At 40.8% G+C, this 24039-nt stretch overlaps 1 protein-coding gene across 2 annotated transcripts in view; it reads right to left on the reverse strand.

Moving 5' to 3' along the window:
- The window catches only part of LOC117963072 (uncharacterized), a 104919-nt gene that overhangs the window by 20876 nt on the left and 60004 nt on the right, over nucleotides 1–24039 (reverse strand). The window contains exon 7 of one of the 2 annotated variants that reach the window (XM_058988863.1): nucleotides 10392–10622. The exons of the other annotated variant lie outside the window; for it this stretch is intronic. Coding sequence (XP_058844846.1) covers nucleotides 10392–10622 — 231 coding nt within the window. The remainder of the gene's footprint in view (nucleotides 1–10391; nucleotides 10623–24039) is intronic. 2 annotated transcript variants of the gene reach the window in all.

Raw genomic sequence — 24039 nt, forward strand, 5'->3', positions numbered from 1 at the left:
AGGGACATCCCCAGACCGTTTCTCCTGAGGCTGGCTCTTCAAAGATTTTCATCTCAAACTATGAAATCCTATGACTAAATCAGTTTTTCATTTTCTTTTTTTTTTTTTTTTTTTTCTTAAAGTCTTGTCGATCAAAGGAAGGGAATTTAGACACAGGTGCAGTGTGTATACTGTTCTATTCAGTACAATACCATACAACTTCTGTAAATATGTATCAGAATTTTAAATTGAATTATTGACCTTAATAAAGCTTTACAAAGACTGGAGTTCTGGAAAGAAAACACCTAAAGAAAGACTATGGGAGTTCTCTGGATGAGAACTGGCTACCTTTAAACTGTGTTCAGACGAAAACCGATTTCAGACCAGTTCCCCGGAGATCAGTTCTGACAAAAGATCTACTCTCTCCATTCTTGTTATTTTAATGGCAAGAAAAAAACAAATTCAAAACAAGATATTTTCAGGTATTTGTAAAACAGAAAATAAAACTTTGCAAAATGTAAAAGAAGACAGAAAACGACAAGAACGATAATATAACTGAAAGCAAATAGTCTGATGTAATTTTTTAGTCCAGCATTTCTTTGTGATTGCCAATGAGGAATATAGGCTACTGCTTTAGTCATGTTCTGGAATATCTAAAGCAAACCCTAAAGTTATTCAAGAAATATAAGACGGGAGACTGGATCTATTCCATTCTGGAAGAAGGACAAATATACAGTAAGAGATAAATAGACCAAATGAACAACAAAGACAGACAGATGGTAATAATTCCATCAACGCTCTGCTGCTTTTCTAATTAAATAAGAAATATACTGTCCCAACCACAGCCAGCCACAGTTCAGGAAAAGGTTTGCAGGTCTGGCACTTATCAATTCGCTGACCAGACAGCAGTTAGCAGGAGAACAACTAAGTAACTAACTAACTTAACACACTGTAATGAATTGACATCTTAGTCCATTGAACTGAATGGATCAAAGATGAACATCTTACCGTTCAACTAAAGAGCTAGCTCTGTACTGGAGATGCAAGTACCAGTCTTATGCTGATGTCAGTATTATTAACTCACTGCCGCTAGGAGAGGAGTCAATACAACCTACAAAATACACAAGGGTGTCTAGTTACTGCACCCAATTGAAACACATCATCAGAGGCAACACTAAAATCTGTACTGCACAGAGGCACTGAGCTCATTGTCAACTGTATTGGAATTACTGGGTCTCAGTGTCTCAACTGTACCCAGAGCGTAGCCTGCTCAGACACGAATGCAAAGACACAAAAACACAACAACTCCCGAAAACACAAATTCCAGGACCTCTGTGTAAATAAACCTTATAAACCTGTATCAAAATATAACTAAAACATCAACCCCCAGTGTCCTTTACTCTACTAATCTACATATTCATCTGACTGGGAGAGCCACTACTTTTCTGTATGCTCCCTTACAACGATTTACAAAAACACAGCGCTCCTCAAGCCCCCAAAATGGATACAATATGCTTTATATCCATTCTTCTATACAGTAAGCTGGTTATTCCTCAGTGTAAAAATAGCATTCTAATTACTGGATTGCTTTGAAAAAAAAAATTTGGAATCGCCAATTATTTTTTCTCATTTCCTCCCCAATTTGGAAAGCCCAATTATTTTCATTTCAACCTGGCTCACCTCTGACACCCCCACCGCTGACTTGGGAGAGACGAAGAAGGACACACACATCCTTCGAAACCCTTCTCAAAAATGGCCTGCATCTGAAATTCAAGTACATTATAGTGATGCATGTAACACCGGGCACGCCCCACAGCCAATCAGGACCTCCTGATCAGTTCAGCGTCAGGCAAGCCTTCCTGTTTACCACAGCAGCAGCGCAGCTGAACCAGCGTCAGGGTCCTCCCTGTCACAAAGCATCATTACCTTTCTGAGGAATTCCAAGAGAAGCTTTTACAATTTCAGCATTCTAGTCAGAACCCCGTATTTTTCTACTTGCCAAGCAATACCACACTTCACAAAAAGAGAGAAAAACGTGTGTGAGTAATCACGAATGGAAATGAGAAGCAGCACGTAACTGTAATGCTCTGTGTGACATCAGACAGCTGCAAACTGCCACTATACGTCGTTTTTTTATATGAATAAATACATTTGATTTTTTATTTTTTCCTCAAGTTGAGGGTGTGACATTTGGACTGCATCTTAAATTCGAGGGTGTCTTGAATTGGAAGGAATCCCGTAGATTTCCAGCTACAAGCCACAGATCATTGGGTTGCATCAACATTCAAAAGTTGGCAAGCAAATCTATCCCTTTACGCCTTTTCTTGAAGAGATATTTTACACAGTTTCCTTGATGGCATTATTTTGTTTCGCCATCTCTTGCAAATGGACCAGATGATTTTTGTATAAATAAGTAAATACATGTGACTGCTTATATTAAATCAAATGGGACTCTTTATGTATGCTATGTAACTTGCCCATTTGAAAGTACAGTGACATCTATCTTGTCAACATGAATGTGGCAACCATTCGGGGAGCAATGGTGATCTTGATTCAGTTTCTGTTTTGTTTACGGAGGGCTACAGCAATGATGAATGCCCTGCACTCCTAATGAAGTTCTTGGTATGTGCACCTTCACTCAAGCGGAAAAAAGGACCTATACATGGCTTTGGAGGCCCATCAGAAATGATATCAGTGTGTTTATTCAACGCGGCTCTAAGCAATACATTCAGCAGATGGGACCTATTCCCCAGCCAGCAGCCTGGCCTTGACCTGCAGCCAACAGGCCAAAGAGCTTCCAAAGAGCTGTTCTTTATACACCAGCTATTAGCTGTGTGTGACGAGAGCCAGGGAACGCTTTCTTTACACAGCCTATTAGCTGTGTGTGACGAGAGCCAGGGAACGCTTTCTTTACACAGCATATTAGCTGTGTGTGACGAGAGCCAGGGAACACTTTCTTTACACAGCATATTAGCTGTGTGTGACGAGAGCCAGGGAACACTTTCTTTACACAGCCTATTAGCTGTGTGTGACGAGAGTCAGGGAACGCTTTCTTTACACAGCCTATTAGCTGTGTGTGACGAGAGTCAGGGAACGCTTTCTTTACACAGCCTATTAGCTGTGTGTGACGAGAGTCAGGGAACGCTTTCTTTACACAGCCTATTAGCTGTGTGTGACGAGAGTCAGGGAACGCTTTCTTTACACAGTCTATTAGCTGTGTGTGACGAGAGCCAGGGAACGCTTTCTTTACACAGTCTATTAGCTGTGTGACGAGAGCCAGGGAACGCTTTCTTTACACAGCATATTAGCTGTGTGTGACGAGAGCCAGGGAACGCTTTCTTTACACAGTCTATTAGCTGTGTGACGAGAGCCAGGGAACGCTTTCTTTACACAGTCTATTAGCTGTGTGTGACGAGAGCCAGGGAACGCTTTCTTTACACAGCCTATTAGCTGTGTGTGACGAGAGCCAGGGAACGCTTTCTTTACACAGCATATTAGCTGTGTGTGACGAGAGTCAGGGAACGCTTTCTTTACACAGCCTATTAGCCGTGTGTGACGAGAGTCAGGGAACGCTTTCTTTACACAGCCTATTAGCTGTGTGTGACGAGAGCCTGGGAACGCTTTCTTTACACAGTCTATTAGCTGTGTGTGACGAGAGCCAGGGAACGCTTTCTTTACACAGTATATTAGCTGTGTGTGACGAGAGTCAGGGAACGCTTTCTTTACACAGTCTATTAGCTGTGTGTGACGAGAGCCAGGGAACGCTTTCTTTACACAGCCTATTAGCTGTGTGTGACGAGAGTCAGGGAAAGCTTTCTTTACACAGCCTATTAGCAGTGTGTAACGAGAGTCAGGGAACGCTTTCTTTACACAGTCTATTAGCTGTGTGTGACGAGAGTCAGGGAACGCTTTCTTTACACAGCCTATTAGCTGTGTGTGACGAGAGCCAGGGAACGCTTTCTTTACACAGTCTATTAGCTGTGTGTGACGAGAGTCAGGGAGCGCTTTCTTTACACAGTATATTAGCTGTGTGTGACGAGAGTCAGGGAACGCTTTCTTTACACAGCCTATTAGCTGTGTGTGACGAGAGCCAGGGAACGCTTTCTTTACACAGCCTATTAGCTGTGTGTGACGAGAGCCAGGGAACGCTTTCTTTACACAGCATATTAGCTGTGTGTGACGAGAGCCAGGGAACACTTTCTTTACACAGCATATTAGCTGTGTGTGACGAGAGCCAGGGAACACTTTCTTTACACAGCCTATTAGCTGTGTGTGACGAGAGTCAGGGAACGCTTTCTTTACACAGCCTATTAGCTGTGTGTGACGAGAGTCAGGGAACGCTTTCTTTACACAGCCTATTAGCTGTGTGTGACGAGAGTCAGGGAACGCTTTCTTTACACAGCCTATTAGCTGTGTGTGACGAGAGTCAGGGAACGCTTTCTTTACACAGTCTATTAGCTGTGTGTGACGAGAGCCAGGGAACGCTTTCTTTACACAGTCTATTAGCTGTGTGACGAGAGCCAGGGAACGCTTTCTTTACACAGCATATTAGCTGTGTGTGACGAGAGCCAGGGAACGCTTTCTTTACACAGTCTATTAGCTGTGTGACGAGAGCCAGGGAACGCTTTCTTTACACAGTCTATTAGCTGTGTGTGACGAGAGCCAGGGAACGCTTTCTTTACACAGCCTATTAGCTGTGTGTGACGAGAGCCAGGGAACGCTTTCTTTACACAGCATATTAGCTGTGTGTGACGAGAGTCAGGGAACGCTTTCTTTACACAGCCTATTAGCTGTGTGTGACGAGAGTCAGGGAACGCTTTCTTTACACAGCCTATTAGCTGTGTGTGACGAGAGCCTGGGAACGCTTTCTTTACACAGTCTATTAGCTGTGTGTGACGAGAGCCAGGGAACGCTTTCTTTACACAGTATATTAGCTGTGTGTGACGAGAGTCAGGGAACGCTTTCTTTACACAGTCTATTAGCTGTGTGTGACGAGAGCCAGGGAACGCTTTCTTTACACAGCCTATTAGCTGTGTGTGACGAGAGTCAGGGAAAGCTTTCTTTACACAGCCTATTAGCAGTGTGTAACGAGAGTCAGGGAACGCTTTCTTTACACAGTCTATTAGCTGTGTGTGACGAGAGTCAGGGAACGCTTTCTTTACACAGCCTATTAGCTGTGTGTGACGAGAGCCAGGGAACGCTTTCTTTACACAGTCTATTAGCTGTGTGACGAGAGTCAGGGAACGCTTTCTTTACACAGTCTATTAGCTGTGTGACGAGAGTCAGGGAATGCTTTCTTTACACAGTCTATTAGCTGTGTGTGACGAGAGTCAGGGAAAGCTTTCTTTACACAGCCTATTAGCTGTGTGTGACGAGAGTCAGGGAACGCTTTCTTTACACAGCCTATTAGCTGTGTGTGACGAGAGTCAGGGAACGCTTTCTTTACACAGCCTATTAGCTGTTTGTGACGAGAGTCAGGGAAAGCTTTCTTTACACAGCCTATTAGCAGTGTGTAACGAGAGTCAGGGAACGCTTTCTTTACACAGTCTATTAGCTGTGTGTGACGAGAGTCAGGGAACGCTTTCTTTACACAGCCTATTAGCTGTGTGTGACGAGAGCCAGGGAACGCTTTCTTTACACAGTCTATTAGCTGTGTGACGAGAGTCAGGGAACGCTTTCTTTACACAGTCTATTAGCTGTGTGTGACGAGAGTCAGGGAACGCTTTCTTTACACAGCATATTAGCTGTGTGTGACGAGAGTCAGGGAACGCTTTCTTTACACAGTCTATTAGCTGTGTGACGAGAGTCAGGGAATGCTTTCTTTACACAGTCTATTAGCTGTGTGTGACGAGAGTCAGGGAACGCTTTCTTTACACAGCCTATTAGCTGTGTGTGACGAGAGTCAGGGAACGCTTTCTTTACACAGTCTATTAGCTGTGTGTGACGAGAGTCAGGGAACGCTTTCTTTACACAGTCTATTAGCTGTGTGTGACGAGAGTCAGGGAACGCTTTCTTTACACAGTCTATTAGCTGTGTGTGACGAGAGTCAGGGAACGCTTTCTTTACACAGTCTATTAGCTGTGTGTGACGAGAGTCAGGGAACGCTTTCTTTACACAGCCTATTAGCTGTGTGTGACGAGAGTCAGGGAACGCTTTCTTTACACAGCCTATTAGCTGTGTGTGACGAGAGTCAGGGAACGCTTTCTTTACACAGCCTATTAGCTGTGTGTGACGAGAGTCAGGGAACGCTTTCTTTACACAGTCTATTAGCTGTGTGTGACGAGAGTCAGGGAGCGCTTTCTTTACACAGTATATTAGCTGTGTGTGACGAGAGTCAGGGAACGCTTTCTTTACACAGCATATTAGCTGTGTGTGACGAGAGCCAGGGAACGCTTTCTTTACACAGCCTATTAGCTGTGTGTGACGAGAGTCAGGGAACGCTTTCTTTACACAGCCTATTAGCTGTGTGTGACGAGAGCCAGGGAACGCTTTCTTTACACAGTCTATTAGCTGTGTGTGACGAGAGTCAGGGAGCGCTTTCTTTACACAGTATATTAGCTGTGTGTGACGAGAGTCAGGGAACGCTTTCTTTACACAGCCTATTAGCTGTGTGTGACAAGAGCCAGGGAACGCTTTCTTTACACAGCCTATTAGCTGTGTGTGACGAGAGTCAGGGAGCGCTTTCTTTACACAGTCTATTAGCTGTGTGTGACGAGAGCCAGGGAACGCTTTCTTTACACAGTCTATTAGCTGTGTGTGACGAGAGCCAGGGAACACTTTCTTTTCATATGGAGAGCAATTCTGTTTTTCTGTTTCCATTTTCTCTCTTTTGACACATTTTATTTATTGCCTTTAAATACTTCATTGTTTCAGCAAGCTCCATTTTTTCTCATTTTTTGTCCTTTCTTTTCCCCCAGTATTAGTCCATGTTTAATGATTTCCTTCCCTTTTCTTGTCATCTTAACATTACATTTCATTTTAACAGCTATATTATTTTAACCCGCATTTTTGTGTTGTTTCTGATGTGAACATTGTTTTTTTATTTTCTTTAAAAATAACTCCCATTTCTTCATTCATTATTTAGTTTAAAGAACTGATTTAATTAATTTAATTTCAGCTCATTTAATGTCTACTGTAAAATTCCAGCTTTTATTGTGTTCTGTAATGTTGTATAGTTATATTAATATAATATGACAATGCATATACACCAGTATGCTACGATACATTATTATACATAACTATTAACACTAACTTTTTTACTTTGTCTTTTCATTATTATTATTATTATTATTTGTTTATTTAGCAGACGCCTTTATCCAAGGCAACTTACAGAGACTAGGGTGTGTGAACTATGCATCAGCTGCAGAGTCACTTACAACTACGTCTCACCCGAAAGACGGAGCACAAGGAGGTTAAGTGACTTGCTCAGGGTCACACAATGAGTCAGTGGCTGAGGTGGGATTTGAACCGGGGACCTCCTGGTTATAAGCCCGTTTCTTTAACCACTGGACCACACAGCCTCCTTTTCAATAAAAAAGGGCCATGTCATATATGTCAACTACACTCACCACACATACATATACAATATTTCTTTTTATGAAACCCCTACTGTAACTGCTTTTCCTTTAAAACACGTGTAACATTTAGTTTGTCAAACCTGTTCTGTAATCTAGTGTAGAAGCTGGATTTAGAATCTCGGTTTGTGTTAGAAACATGCATGCAAGCTTCAACTTGGACGTGTGCCAAGCAGCAATCAATTAGCGAAGTTGAATTTGAAAGAAATTCAAGGAGTGGTTTTCTCTTGGATCTGTCAGTGGTGAGTGAAGAGAACAGAAAGGCTGTGCTGAGTTCTCCTGTCACTTGCCAGGTCCAAGAGATATCACTCTTACTCTCCAAGGAGATCTCTTCACGATGGTACGGATCATTATAGATTCTGTGCCAGAGTGAAGCTTCCTGCTCTTTGCCTCTTATCCAACTAACTTGTCGCCACTATATACAAGATGATTCTAACACAACAATCGATTAAAGGATGTATTTTTCTAGTTGTTTTTTAAAGAATTCTGGGACAGATGTCTAATGTAATAAATATTCAGCAATAATGGGCTGCAACTGTGAATCCTTTGTGATTTAAAAATGCTGCTGCAACAAGCACTGTTGGGGAGTAATGCATTACATGCAACACATTACTGTAATCTGATTACATTTTTCAGTAACTTGTAACTGTTCCTTTTTCACACAGATATAGGAATGTGGTAACAGATTACATTTATGTTTTTCATTGCATTTAAAAAAGGTTTCTACAGTGATGTAGGGCGCTAGCATATGTTACATTAATGTAATCAGACCCAGTGATATGTTCAAGTTAGTGTTACTATCTCAGTTGTATTCATGCATTACAATACAAAACCTATTAGTCTGTCAGTGCAGGATCAAGCATTCACATTACTATAGAGAGAGAGAACAGCGTAGAATGGAGAAAGTAAGAGGGTGACCTAGCCTAATGCAGCAACTAACAGAGTGCAAGCGTACAGTACATACAAGTATTATTTATACACGCAAAAACTATAAATAACCACAATGATTAAATAAATAGTGTTTTCATTATTTTAAATAATTTAAATAAATCAAAACAAAGCAATGACTTCAGTCGCTTTGTTAATACTGCATGCATGAAAGCTGAGACTACTGGACCCTGACAGTAAAGAGAATTAATAGAAGCTCTACTGGAGATGTGCTACATGAATGCAGCATCTGAACACGGTACGTGAAAGAATTCACTCAAATGAAACTCGGCATTGCTCTGGATTCTTTCCATTTGGACGAACTCTAGCACCAGCCCAACACTTTTTTTTTTATGCAGTCTTCCCTGAAACACAAAATATTATAACAATAAGCTAATTAGTATGCTTAAAAATAATTATAGTATGGAGTATAGATGCAAAAGCATTACTCAGGAGCGACACAGGACAACAAGCAGAACAAGAAGCAATGAATGAAAGACAAGAGAAGCAGTGAATACCAGTTACTGTTTGTGCTTTGCTGTTGAATTGAAGGCGTGGAGATTCAACAGCACTTTTATTTCTATACACTGGTACCATAAAACACCCTGACACTGAGATTAAACCAGCCAGGTCCTACACTTCCATTTGCAACAGGAATGCATACATCTCATTCAGTATGTCTAATTCATTTCAGATTACAGAGCATTAAAAAAACAACTCTAAAGAAGTAGTGTGTGCAGAACATCATTTTGTATTTCGCTTGAGAGTGGTGATGTCTAAAGGCACTGGCAGCTCTGTGTGATTTTATATCTTGCCTCAGGGCCAGGGGGTCATAGGGTCAATATACATCCCACCACAGCATGTAGATAGGAGCCTGCCCTTCAGCGGAACAGAGGAACCACCTGCTCCATGAACTTAATACAGAATTTTTATTTCTACAAAGTCTGTATTAATTAGTTTTAATGAGTTTACCCTCGTAGTCAATGCTGTTCTCAAATCAGGTTTTATATTTACCTGCATTCCTGTGTAGACTGATGGAGACCAACACTGAAGGAGAATCGCTAAACACGGTCTCTCAATTACATGTTTTCATGCAGGTAGGTATATAAAGGATGCAAATGACACACCTTGAGGTGCTCTAATACATTTCCACACTACTGTATAAAACTGAAACCTCAATTTAAAATAATGATGTTGGTATGGAGGTAGAGTTTTTTGTACAGGGTGGCTGTAAGTCAATAGTAACCACTTTCACAACAATGAAATGTGGTGGGTGGATCTACCAAACGGTGTGGAAACAGATTCAATGACCACCGCCTTTGGTCACAAAAGGCCCTGTAGTTGACACTTATAATTCTAATGCACTGCTTCATATGGTCAGTATTTGTCTCTGTGAATGGATTTTTCTTTTTTATAACTTTAAAAACAGCAGAATGCATAAATTATTTAGACATGTGCACGCAGCACCTCTTGACAAATGGCATCTATAAAATCAATTAGGAATGTTTTTACCCACTGACTGATTTTAAATCCTCCCTGCATTATCTTCATACACAGAAATAACTGAATTGTACTGTTTACATATCGGAATCAGTTAGAAACATCCACAATCTTGTTTTCAATGTTTGATACAGGCCATTTCTCTGTCAGACTGCAGCAGGGCATTTTGAATGCTCAAGCTGGTTCAGGTTTTTAGTACTTCGGTGAACTTAATTCTCATTAATTCAGCTCTTTACCTTGAGAAGCCTCACTGCCCAATACAGTGATCCTACATTTACTGTCTGGATGCCAGTGAAGACTGCCTGACTTTTCCCTGGGCAACACAGCATTTTAAAAAGCACTGTGAACCCTTGAAGGGATGTGAGGGTCGCTTGCACATTTAGCTTACATCAGCCAGCAGCATGGACTCACCCACGGAGCGGAGGGGACTATGAGAGACAGGGTCAGCAGGTCCGGGCAGCACTCCTCCAGAGCCAGGTTGCAGCGGCTTGCATGATTTAATAGTCTAGCGTAGACGGCTGGCGCAAGGATCTTCCTGGCTTGTTCCGGAGGATCTGGTCCTGGGGCGAGGATGAAGCCCAAAGTTTGCCTCATGCCGTGCAGGTGTTTGAGCAGCTGGCTGAGCTTGGATTCCAAAGCGCTCTGATGAGACACGAGAAGAGGAGAAAACAACTGTGAGCATTGTCAAACAGAGCTGACTGCTGCTGGGTGAGAGGTCAGGGGGACCATGTTTCAGCACCTGCCGATGCCAAACATTAAACACTGACCTGTCAAATGCAAGCTTCAGTAGGCATTAGAGGATTTTAAAAATCATTAGTAGTGCAAACTGCTCCTGTGTGTTTCAGAACCCCGTGTGTAGATCTGGGTGGTGTGAAAAACAAAGTGTGCTGGAGGGCTAGCCCACAAACACCACAGCACAGTAATTTATGACTTTAGCCTTTAATATAGATCAAACACAAAGATATGCCCTAAGCAGCACTAATACCACACATGAAAGGTGTGGCAGGTTTCCTAAGCCTATTAACAGTCATTAACTTGTCACTGGAAGAGGCACTTCCAGAGCAAAGATCCACCCATTTCAGTGCCACACCTTGCTACTAACCTGCATCAGGTTCCAGACTGTAAGCAAAGAAAGTCATTTTTGAGAAGTGTTCGTTATTATTTGTATGTATTATTTCTGTTCATTATGGAGGGAACTTGGACTGCAGAACATGACAATCATGGTGCTGATTAAAATGAAGTGACAAAAAATAAAATGCAGCATGAGATTGCAAAGATGCAAATGTTGTGTGTTTATTTACTGTGATCAGTAAATAAAAAAGAGCCCTGACTATATTATAAAGGACCTGAATAGGAATAAGCATAAAAAACTAAAAGGTTGAAAAATCCTGAAGCAATACTTGGGCTTAAAAATCAGATAAAGAATTACTGAATGAAATTGTTTGTTCATGCCTGATGACACATGGAAACAACAATTTGAAGAGTAAAACTTCTAAAATATACACCCTAAATTTAAATAACACTAGCATGAAGAGAACCTTTTGTATAAGCTCTAAACTATGCAGAAAGTCTCTAAACTATGCAGAAAGTCTCCCAACACTAATGAAAGGGTGCGTGCTATAAATGGGAGATTACGGTAAACTTATTATTATTATTTATTTCTTAGCAGACGCCCTTATCCAGGGCGACTTACAATTGTTACAAGATATCACATTATACATTTTTTCACATTATTTTTACATACAATTACCCATTTATACAGTTGGGTTTTTACTGGAGCAATCTAGGTAAAGTACCTTGCTCAAGGGTACAACAGCAGTGTCCCCCACTGGGGATTGAACCCACAACCCTCTGGTCAAGAGTCCAGAGCCCTAACCACTACTCCACACTGCTGTATCTGCTGTGATCAGTAAATAAAAAAGAGCCCTCCTGCTTTACTGCTGTAAACTTATCTTCTGTCAACATGTTGCTGCCTCATTAGGTTTCTTTTTCTCATACTGATATTTCCGCTGCTTGCCTGGTTCATTTTGATGCTGATGTAGATATTGACAATGTGCTAGCTGTGACATTAAAGACTCTATTTCATCCACTTCATCTGAGGAAGGCAAACATACAAAGTGCTGTGCATACACTAAATGAGAGAGTCACAGAATATTAGCATAACGCTAATGTTAATGTTCCTGCACCTATACACACTTTTATTGTTTTAATGGCAGGCTGGGGAAAAGGGCAAAACTTGTGTATTAATTTTAAAACAAAACAAAAAGCCCCAATCGGCAGAGAGACAAATGGCAAACCTCCTCCGCTGCCCTTGTTGACTCTGAGGGGGTATTTTCAATGGAGTGCAATGGTGCTTACCATTGAGGAAGTCTTTCAGTAGTTTTACACTATTTTTCTATTTTCAAAAGAGAGTAAGTTGTAAGGTTACAGGATAGTTTTCTGTGTAAATGTAGATGTAGACGTATTTTTACTTTCAAGTACAGTACATTTAAGTAACTTTAATCTTTCAAGTAACTACACAATTATTTTCAAAACTTGTTAAATTATATATATATCTTAGGAGAATATTTTTTACAGGAACAAAAGGTCTAACATTCTCCACCCATCAGTAGTCTCTGGACAGCAGACAATCCCCATCTACAAAGGAAAATCCTACAAAGAATCAGAAAAAAGACTGCAGACGTGCTATCAATCAGCTATTTAGGTCAGAGGTTACATAGGTCTTGAGCCTCATATGCAACTCATTACTACAGACTTGTGAACAATTTGTAAATGTGGGGCTGACAAATTCAGTATTTTGGTGGGGTTTGGGGGGGTACCGAGAATGCCCCAGAAGTGCTGGAACATGCTGAACTGTGAAATCATTCCAGATGACATACTTCACTTCCATGTGCAGAGCTAACAGGCTTAAAAGTGTTAACAGCTCCTGGAGGATGAATCCCAAACCAGGTGTTAGGGAGAATGGAATCCAGTCCTCCACAAGTGTGATTATTTATTGCAGTGCCCTGCATGGAGAATCACACAGGCTGGGGAGAATCCATCTGGTTCTCTGTGGAATGTGTTGGTGCAAGGAGTGAACACTCCCCCAATTTTATGGTTTGCTAATGTTAATACAGTAAAAAAAAAAAAAAAAAAATGCAATCCATATCTCCAGTGGTTCAACCAGGATGCTAGTTACCGAATTGGTCTTCACTGTAGCAGGTAAACTTTGAATGCTCTATCGTAAAGTCAAGTTAGTCTACAAACTTTCACGACTGCATATCACCTCGATATTAGGGCAACTCCCTACAATACAAACTGAAAGCACAAATACAAAGCATATCATGACATACATCCCCCACCACAGAGGTAGATACAAAATCAGAGCACCTCCACCCAGCACAGTAATTCCCTGTCAGCAGGGGCGGTAATGAACATTTACTAATGTTAATTTACTAAAAGAAATAGAATAATCTGGCCACTATTCAAAACAGGAATACTGAATTGTTTGTTTTCCAGCCCAAGCTCATTAGAGATCTCAGCATGCATGTTGTGACACAGCTACAGCTCCGGTTCATTTTGTATGAAATAATGTATAGCATGTTGCTTTCTGAATAGCTTAGCATAGCTTGACAACTCTTATTTTGATAGACCAGTCCGGCTGTTTTTCCTCCCACCTTGGCCTCAGCAGCTGTATGTCTAAAATCCATGTTCTGGCTCAGTGTTGATTCATGTCAGTCAGCTGGTAGGTACATTACTGTCCTGTCAATCACCTGCATAGTCAAACTAACTACAGACAGGAATTTCAAAGCTGTGGGCTTGCAGAACACATGTGAAATAGTTCAGCGCCTGTCTTTCAAAATAACCATCTGATAAAGAAAAACTTAAATACAGAAATAAATAGAAATATGCTTTTATATTATCCCCTTCAGTCACTATGTGTGTAATTGTACCATGTTAAGTTTCATATCTATGTATCTATTTTATAATGCATATATTATTTTTCTTTTTTTTTGCATATATGTTTTCTTTTATTTATTTCAAAGTTTTGGCAGGGCAACTTCTCGAACGCCACAAATTTCCCATAAACTGTTTTAAAATGTCTAAAAATGAAATTAAAAAATTGTGACCAAAGGTGTTATTTTAGATTAGTACTGTAGACTTCCACAAATCCAAACACCGATGGTCTGATCTGACCTGACCAATATTCTGAACTGGCAAATCATAATAAAATGCATGTGGATAGCAGCTGTAGAATCCACACTTCAATACTATAATTATATGATAAGTATGTAACACATTTACTGCTATTTGTATTTTTGGATGAACTATACAGTAAGTATTAAAAACATAAAACAAAGACTAGACAAGTCATTTTTATTATGGTACAGATTGTAACGAACAAATCATCTAAACAGGGTCCACTCAACGGGTTCATGTTAGCGAGAGTCTACTGTATATACAGTTTCATTTTTCTCCAATGGATATTTCTGTAACACAGCAACAAAAACTACCTCTACTTGGGACATTTCTTAAATATGTGAGACTGTGTATGTAATTTTCCAGAACACCAACACCAAATAAATTAAGAAGAGCCATCACCCATAGATTACTGACAAAACGTTAAATGTAAGTGTCTTACACTTCTATCTAGAAAGTGAAAAACAGAGTGGAAGGCTGCTACTGTATGTATCAAATATAATAGAACCCTGATAAAACAGAGCTCCCGGGCCATGCTATTTCCCATGTTTGCAATGTGCTTCTCTCCAGACTGCACCGAGTTTTGAGTTTGCTTCCTATTTATGAGCAGTCCAGGGTCTATTTTAATGATCTGCACATTGGCAGATCTTAATACAGTCACTCTAGAGTGTAAAAACCTTATTTTTTGCAAAGCTCATGTCAGTGTATTTGTATTGCATGGATAAGGCCCTGGGAGAAGTTCACAGCTGGAGTGATCTAGAGTTAAGGGATGTCAGTCTTCAGATCCCTTCTAAAATCCACAAGATGTTTTGGACTGCACCACCAGATTTAGTTTGTTAAAAGCTTATTTAAACAGACGGGGGGAAGAATAGGAGTGAGAAAGGGGACTTGCTGGAAAGAAGCAAAGTATACATGCTTATAAAAGTGATTGCATTCCATTTATTTTCCTGCTCCTTTACCATAAATTAAGCCAGATTGTGACTGCTAGGCTGGGCCACAGGCTGTCTGTATACAGTGAAATACTATTTAAGCGCATTAAATTGATTTCTGACAAGAGTTTCGGTCATTTTGTCCAGACTTTAGCACAGTGCCTTCTGAAACACCTGCGACTGCAAAGGCAGCCCTTCAGCAGTTCAGTGCTGCAAAAGGCTAATCACTAACTTCAGTCATCCACAAAGCTAATAACACTCACTCTTACTTCTAGTTCAAAGAAGGCTGCTCAGCCAAAATGACAATTGCTAACCTCCCTTAGATTACAAAGAACAGATTATGTGTGCAACTTGAATTATAATAAATAAACCCCAAAAACTACTACTACTACTACTACTACTACTACTACTACTACTACTACTACTACTACTACTAATAATAATAATAATAATAATAATAATAATAATAATAATAATAATAATAATAATAATAAATGAATGCTGCTAAAAGGCTGATGATTGCTGCTGTTACAGCAGCTTGCTGTTGTTATGTCTGGCTCATTTTTTCTTTCTCTAATTACAAAAGCAGTAGGGAAAGGTCTTCAGAGTGAAGCCTTCAATGATTAATGATGAAGAAGGCAGCTCCAGCTCAGGCATCAATCACTGCAGGCTCTCCTCGTCTTCCCTTCACAGGAAGCTTCCTGCTGTCCTGAGCATCAGCCTTCCAGAAGATGGTGCAGCACCATAACAAACCCAACATCTGCTTTACCATCTGGGTAAAGGGTGAGTCTGGAAAGCTGGAAGCTCCTCAAGTACAACTGTCTGCAAACATGTCTGGAGGTGGGAGGCATCATGAGCTTAGCACTGGAAACAAACATGTGTTTTGTATCAGTGTGCTGTACACATTTATCAAATCTCCTTTTTTAATTAGAATAATTCAATTTTTTTCCCCATCAGTTTTCATGTACTGTAACCTTTGATCTTTTTCAAACCAGCAGTTCTGAAAGATAACCACCTAATGCCCACAAGAGAAAGAGATTGATGCACTCTTTTGTAACAGCACATAACACTCGGTATTAATGTAATATATAACCTATAGTATATTGGAGCAAATCCAAGCACCACTTACAATGGATGTTTGTCTCGGAATTCACTACTGAAATACAATACTCTACCTGGATCTATTTTTATTATTGTTGTCACTTGGTCAGCATGTGAGAGCATTGTAAATGTATGAGATTACTATGCACCCAGGGCACTCTGGAAAAGATACATGCTATTACAAACTTCGTTTAAGTGTTTAACAACCAAACAATATGAACACATTGTAAATAGGTTACTGTACACAAATGTGCGTTTCATCTAACTATAGTATGCAATGATTTCAAAACCTTGCAATTAACTGATTGGGAAAACACTAAAATATTAATATATTGCAGAAAAAGTGTTTTCTGCTTCAAAAGGTACAAAAAAAGAAGTGCTAAGAGTCAAAGCAAACCGGTTTTAATTGGTGACAATTTAGAATTCCTTACTCGGAACAGTGTACTCAAAATGGAAAAGGAATCAGGAAGTATCAGATTCCATGGAAACCCAGGTATTCCTCAAGTGCACCGAGTCAAAACACTCCGGTAGCAGTAAAACCGAATGGCTTTTTCTGAGGGACTTCCAAGCTAACCCTAGTAATACATACAGTCCGCATGCATGTGTGTTGTAATATAATCAGTCACATGTAATTCCATGCAGAGTGTAAAACACCTTCTCCATGTGAAGGGCTGCTTTCCTGGAAACACACTGCATCCTGATGATCCCATGTAGTGACTCAAAACATTACAGGACATTTCAAACAAAATGAACAAACACTTTGCAGCTCTAAGCTGTGCAGGTATACGTACACACACTCACTCACTGTCTGATTGCTCTTAATGTATATATAAATCAATGTAAGCAGTAGAAAATACAGGAACCACATGGCATTTTGTACAATATTTGTAGTGAACATAATTTTAACTCCAAAGTATTGTTGCTATTACTATTTGACTGTACAGTTTAAAATAAGAATAACTGTGGGACAATAGCAAAATATATTCTGGCATACTGCACACCAAACGGGTAGCTCTCTCTCTCTCTCTCTCTCTCTCTCTCTCTCTCTCGCTCTCTCGTATGTGTAATTGAAAACATCACACTGATAAGGTTAAACTATAAAGGTCTATTGAATATTTTTAATTTGCAATCTGTGCAATGTCAGAAGGAAGTAGGGAGCTACTTGCAATTCTATTGTAACAGAATCATTTCGCCCAGTGAGATATTATTATATGAATGTCTCTGTGTATATGGTGGGGTGGGGGTTGTACAGTTTTCATATGTAATCAATGAGTAACCACAGACTGTCACAGCCAGTTTGTTACGCTCCACATCCAGCAGGTCACTCCATTGACAGCATCTTGAAAGACTCCTTTATCTCTCCCTTTGCATGTTGCCCTTTTCAGCGTTTCCTCGCATTGGTAGCAATATGTCATTCTCCTGCTCGACTTCCATCAAATGTATTCCTGGGAGGCACGTGGCAGTAAGAGCTTGTGAGCAGCTGTGGAATGTTGGCAGACCCACTGTTAATCAATCGTATTGCCCTCTCGTGAATGAAAGAAATCCACTACAATGATTCTATTTAACATGGGGGATGAACTGAGTTCGGCTTAGAGAAAATGGTAATGAAAGCCACAACAATCTCTGTTGCTCACAATAAAAGTGACCTCATGCAACTACTGTGTAGGTTTGTAATTGGAATCTCCGTCACTTAAAATGGTAAACATTTTACACCCACTTCCTGCAAGATGATGTTATTGATATTAAAAACAGTTTGGTGCAGTGATGAAATATAAATATCATACAATTATATAGCCTTGTAGCAGGGCGAGTGCCCTGCACGTGTGTATTTAGTGTTGGTTATATAATTTGTATGTGGAATGGGTTTATTTTGTGTCATTTTGGGAGCTGATTTGTTTAATTGAATCATTGTTTACAGACGGACGCTCGATTGAGACTTGCTGCCTGCTAGGCTTGGTTGAGGGGAAGGGCAGCAGGTGATTAGCTGGGCTGGACCTCAATCAGCAGGTGGGCGGGTCTTGATCGAGTGTCCGTCAGGTTAAAAACATCCGCGGGAGATGGCTCAGGGCTGCTGCAAGGCCTGCCGTTTTCACGGCACCTTTGATTTATAGTTTGTGGGAGTGTGTTTTATTTTGCACTTTTTGTACAGCTTGATGTACTAGTCCTCTGTGCGTTACCATCGCTGGTAACGTCACATGACCACATTTATTTTACTTTCGTTTTGTGTTTCTTTGTTTGTAAATAAAACCTGCGCGCCTGTGCCGGCGTTTTCAACACCACCACCTCTGTCTCTCTGTATGCTTGAACAGCGGCTACCCACACGCGTGACACGAGGAAGACCCTGTCACAAGCCTATATTCAGTTCTCTCAAAAAAAGAAAACAACGATTGCTCACAGTCTGTAATTGAAGCAGACTAGGTTTACTAAAATAAGGTCTCCCCATACTGTCAGTAATGTGTCAAAACCTTATCTAAAACATTTACAGAGCAGTACAGAATTCATGCAGAGTTCCCAGTCACTTCAATTGTCTATAAAATAAGAATATGTCAGTACAGAACTTTAACAGAGAAGAGGTGTCAGTACAAGTGTTCTAAATACGTGGTTTATATAGATTTCCAGAAAGCTTTTGACAAAGTCCTGCATAAAAGATTAATTCTCAAACTGAGCACAGTAGGGATTCAAGGAAATGCATGCACATGGATTAGGGAGTGGTTAGCAAGTAGAAAACAGAAAGTACTGATTAGAGGAGAAACCTCAAAATGGAGCGAGGTAACCAGTGGAGTACTACAGGGATCAGTATTAGGTCCTCTGCTCTTCCTAACCTACATTAATGAAGACATTATGATTTCCATTACACGAGAGTAGATGTTAAAACTTCATGCTGATTTGAACTCGGCTCTCGCCAAGATAAGCACCAACTAAGACGTAGCTTTACAGTAAACTAATGTGATCCATATGCGTCTCCATCCATTTACGTTTCCTTCCATATGATGATGTAGATATCCTTCTGTCTGGTGTTAATGGCTGAAGTGTAATGCTGGCTCCAGGGATCAGCTTATTTTGCCTCCCTGGCGCATCAGCACACACAACGGCTGCGATGCTGGCTCCGGGGATCAACCAAAGTGCGGCCTCCCCAGCGCATCAGCATGACAACCGTCTGGATTGAGCTAAGTAGGGTACATCTCTGGGGTTTTCAAGTGGGCACCTTCCATCCTCAGTGTTTCGTCGACTAGCCCACGACACCTCAAGAGGGCTCGACGGTGATTCTGGCGTCCCAGCATCACCCCCCTCCGTCCCCCACTCAACTCAGCCCAGCTTACTTACCTGTCCCCAGCCAGAATCTTTCCGTCTCAACCACAGCCAGTTGCTGCTCCTCTCTGCTGCTTCAGATAAGTTCACTGTGCGACACAACTCTTGGCCACTGAATCCGAAGTCTCTGAGAAACCGGGTTGTAGAGTGTGCCACAAATCCTCGACAACCCACTTCCACTGGGTAAACCCGAACTCTCCATCCTCGCTGTTCCGCTTCTGTGGCTAGTTGAGCATACCGCAGTTTCTTCCTCTCATACGCCTCATCTACAGCGTCCTCCCATGGCACTGTTAACTCTACCAGGTGAACAAGGCGTGCTGATCCAGACCACAAGACAATATCTGGTCGAAGGTTAGTGGTGGCAATCTCAGGTGGAAAAATAAGCCGTTGACCAACATCTGCCAGCATATTCCAGTCTCTAGCAGCTTCCAGTTGTCCTGGGCGAGGATTGGTTTTAACACCTTTTCTTGGTGGTTGCTCTCCTGGGCGGAGGAATGTTGTCTTTTGTGTGTAATGTTTTGATGGAACAGGTGGCAACTTATTGGTCATGTTACGCTTGTCTTCCAATGCTAAGGCCAAACATCGCAGCACCTGGTCATGGCGCCAAGTAAACCGTCCTTGGCTAAGAGCCACCTTACATCCTGTCAAAATGTGCCTTAATGTTGCAGGTGATGAACACAAAGGACATGAGGGATCCTCTCCTACCCAGAGGTTTAGGTTCTGTGGTGATGGGAGAACATCATATGTTGACCTGATGAGGAAACTGATCCTGCTCTGTTCCATTGACCATAGGTCTTGCCAGCCAATCTTGCGTTGTTCCACACTCTCCCATCTCATCCATTCTCCCTGTTTGGCCTGGGAAATGGCCTTTATACACCTCATCCTCTCCTCCTGCTTTTGCACCTCGTTGACTACCAGCTTCCTTCTTTGAGCTGGGGCCGCCTTGTGCCATGTAGGAGGAGTTGAACTGAAACCAAGACCCCCTCTTCCATGCTGAACTTGCCCCATGATATCACCAATTCGAAGGGCAGCCTTTGCATCTTCCACAGCTTTCTTTGCCGCCCACTTTCTTCCAGTTTTCAACACAGGTGCTGCCTCCCTTACGCATTTATCGCGTGACTCTACTAATGTCATTTCCAGTCTGACCTTGGCGCACTTAAACTCCTCGGTTAGAGCAGAGACTGGTAGCTGCAGTATTCCTTTACCATAAAGTCCCACTCTGCTGAGGCAGCGTGGAACTCCCAACCATTTCCTGATGTATGAACTGATTAAAGCTTCCAGCTTCTCTACTGTTGTCAAAGAAACCTCGTACACAGTCAGTGGCCACAGCAACCTCGGCAGTAGACCAAACTGAAAGCACCAGAGTTTTAGTTTACCTGGTAGAGCGCAGCTGTCTATGCTCTTCAACCCTTCCACTGCTTGTTGTCTAACTTCTCCCACACGAACTGTGTCCTTTAGATCCCCGTCGTACCATCTCCCAAGACTCTTCACTGGCTTCTCAGACACTGTTGGTATTGCCTCACCATTAATGAAGAATGTTTTATCTACTACTTTGCCTTTAATTATAGAGATGCTCCTTGATTTAGTGGGCTTGAATTGCATTCGTGCCCATTCAATGTTATTGGTTAATTTGCCCAATAATCGATTAGTGCAGGCTACTGTTGTAGTCATGGTTGTCATGTCATCCATGTATGCTCGAATTGGTGGTAGTCGCATTCCAGAAGCCAAGCGCTCTCCTCCTACTACCCATTTTGATGCCCTAATGATTACTTCCATTGCCATGGTAAAAGCCAGTGGAGAAATGGTGCATCCTGCCATTATTCCAACCTCTAGGCATTGCCATGTAGTGCTGAAATGTCTTCATCTAGACAATGTGGGGAAGCTATAAAAAAGGCCCACAAAATGCTTGGATATATAACGAAAAGTGCTGAATTTAAATCAAGGGAAGTAATGTTAAAACTTAACAATGCATTAGTAAGACTTCATCTAGAATATTGTGTTCAGTTCTGGTCACCTTGCTACAAAACGGATATTGCTGCTCTAGAAAGAGTGCAAAGAAGAGCAACCAGAATTATCCCGGGTTTAAATGGCATGTCATATGCAGACAGGCTAAAATAATTAAATCTATTCAGTCTTGAACAAAGAAGACTACGCGGCGATCTGATTCAAGCATTCAAAATTCTAAAAGGTATTGACAATGTCAACCCAAGTGACTTTTTCGACCTGAAAAAAGAAACAAGGAGGTCACAAATGGAGATTAGATAAAGGGGCATTCAGAACAGAAAATAGGAGGCACTTTTTTACACAGAGAATTGTGGATTCAACTCCCCAGTAATGTTGTTGAAGCTGACACCCTGGGATCCTTCAAGAAGCTGCTTGATGAGATTCTGGGATCAATAAGCTACTAACAATCAAACGAGCAAGATGGCCTCCTCTTGTCTGTAAACTTTTTTATGTTCTTATGTATATAAACTATATAAAAAAATACAACTTTTCTACAGAATATATATAGACTGAACCAAATGATTTTATTTTATATACCAGAACCATTTTGCCTCTATAGTTCCAAGTACAATATAAACTTTCTATATGATTCAAATATGCCTGTTTAAAAGAATTTTGAGGGAAATGTGTACATGAATCATTTTCAAGTATAAACATAAGCATTTAAAAAAACTCCTTAATATAAAAAAGTGTCAGACAGCCATCTGAACAATGCTCTCAGTTTTCATAAACTCACTCTCATGACTTCACTTTCATTAATAGCATATGTACCAAATTCATAACATCAGCTATCTGGCATTCAGCCAGCATTACGGAACAGTGTAGAAATGTCAGCACAAAGCTCAATTGGTCTATAGAATATGTTCAATGTAATCAAGTATAAAATACAGTAACACATCATTTGTTTGTTATAAACTTTACAGAAAGCAACAACAGCTTGGTCACTGCACTGATGAGAAGTATCATTTGGATTTCTTGAAGAATTGCTGCATGATTCTTTAATACTGATCTAGTGAAAAAAAGACTTGAAAAAAACTGTACTTGCAGTGGCTTAACAGTGTCGATAAGTAAACACATTTCTTTCCACAAGATAGGGTGACCCAAACTCCAACCAACACTGACAGAGTTCATGTTTAACAGAACAGTACAATTATTTTATTGTATTTATTTTGTTGCTGTTCAAGAGATTTCTTTCTTTCCACAACACTAGAGCTGGTTGTACTCTTTAACCGGGTGTGAAACATCTGCCCAATAGCTTCTTTTCCCTGATGAGCCTAAGCAGATTTTGCCAAGCTACTGGGCCCTGGAGGAGAGATTTCAGCTTGTGACCTGTCTAGTCTTTACAACATTTGTTACAAGCATTATCTTTGTGTCTTCACTTCACCCTGAACTTAAAACAGCTTGGTCTTTTTATTTTTTAAATAGAGCAGTCTCATGACCAAACTGAAAGCATTTGCAGATGGGTCATAACAGGGAACAAGGAATCATCTGTGTAGAAGTGCATATGAATGACTGAGAAGAGGAGGCACAGTACAGCAGTGCTCCTCCACATATGGCTTTCAGTGACGAAACTAAAGCTGAGAACAGTTGTAATTCCTATGGATGACATCTGAGAGCTGCACCTAACTTTGCATTTGTTTGGCATCATCCCACAGAGCTCTGTAGAAGTAAAAGGGTTTTGGAGGAAGATCCATTGGTAAGCCTCTATCTGACCAGAAAAGTCCACAAAGGGTTAATGAAGATCAGGAGATCTCCTTTCTTCAAAACTGTCCGCAGGGTATATCTGTTTATAAATTTAGGTTTATTCATGTTGGTGCCACAATCTACTACATGTATTAGTGCTTTTCTGCATAAAAGGGTTTATATGGAATAATCAAGTAGCAGCGTCTGGTTACCGAGGAAATATTTACACGCAGCCAAGTGTAACTCCAAGTGTAATAATTCTCGAGGTCACCCGGTGATGCTGTCCCATTATTTGATTTATGTTACACTTTTAAAGTTTACAGTCCTTCTGTTTGCACACTTTCAGAATGGACAGGAGGCGGTGCTGTGGCAGCTGTGGGATACCGATACAGTGTAACTGCATGGCTATAATTACTGCACCTCTTTAACTGTCTAACTACATGGTTAAGGGTATATTTACATGGCTTGTGTTGGATTTGTGCTGGTTTTGCATAAAAGATTACAGTAATTGCATTGAATAATATAAAACTAAAAACAGTTTAGGAATGATTTCGTTAGCAAACAAGCCCTAGAAGAATTGACAAATCATGATCCCCCCCTTGTGTACACTGCAAACTAGCCAACCTCACCAAGTTCTACCCACTGCTCTGAATTCATGTTGCGTACTGTCACGTCTCAGTGAGATACCTCTGGGGACCCATTCACACTTCAAATTGAAACTGGTAGACCAGGTTCCCTGTTGTTATGTTTTTAACAGAAATAATGAGGCTCACTATTAGAATTGATTAAAAGAAAATTAAGACCAAATGAAGAGTAAATATCTGTTTTCCATTCCAAAGAACATTATTTAGAAA

Source organism: Acipenser ruthenus, chromosome 2 (genome assembly GCF_902713425.1).
Source record: "Acipenser ruthenus chromosome 2, fAciRut3.2 maternal haplotype, whole genome shotgun sequence".
NCBI lineage: Eukaryota > Metazoa > Chordata > Actinopteri > Acipenseriformes > Acipenseridae > Acipenser > Acipenser ruthenus.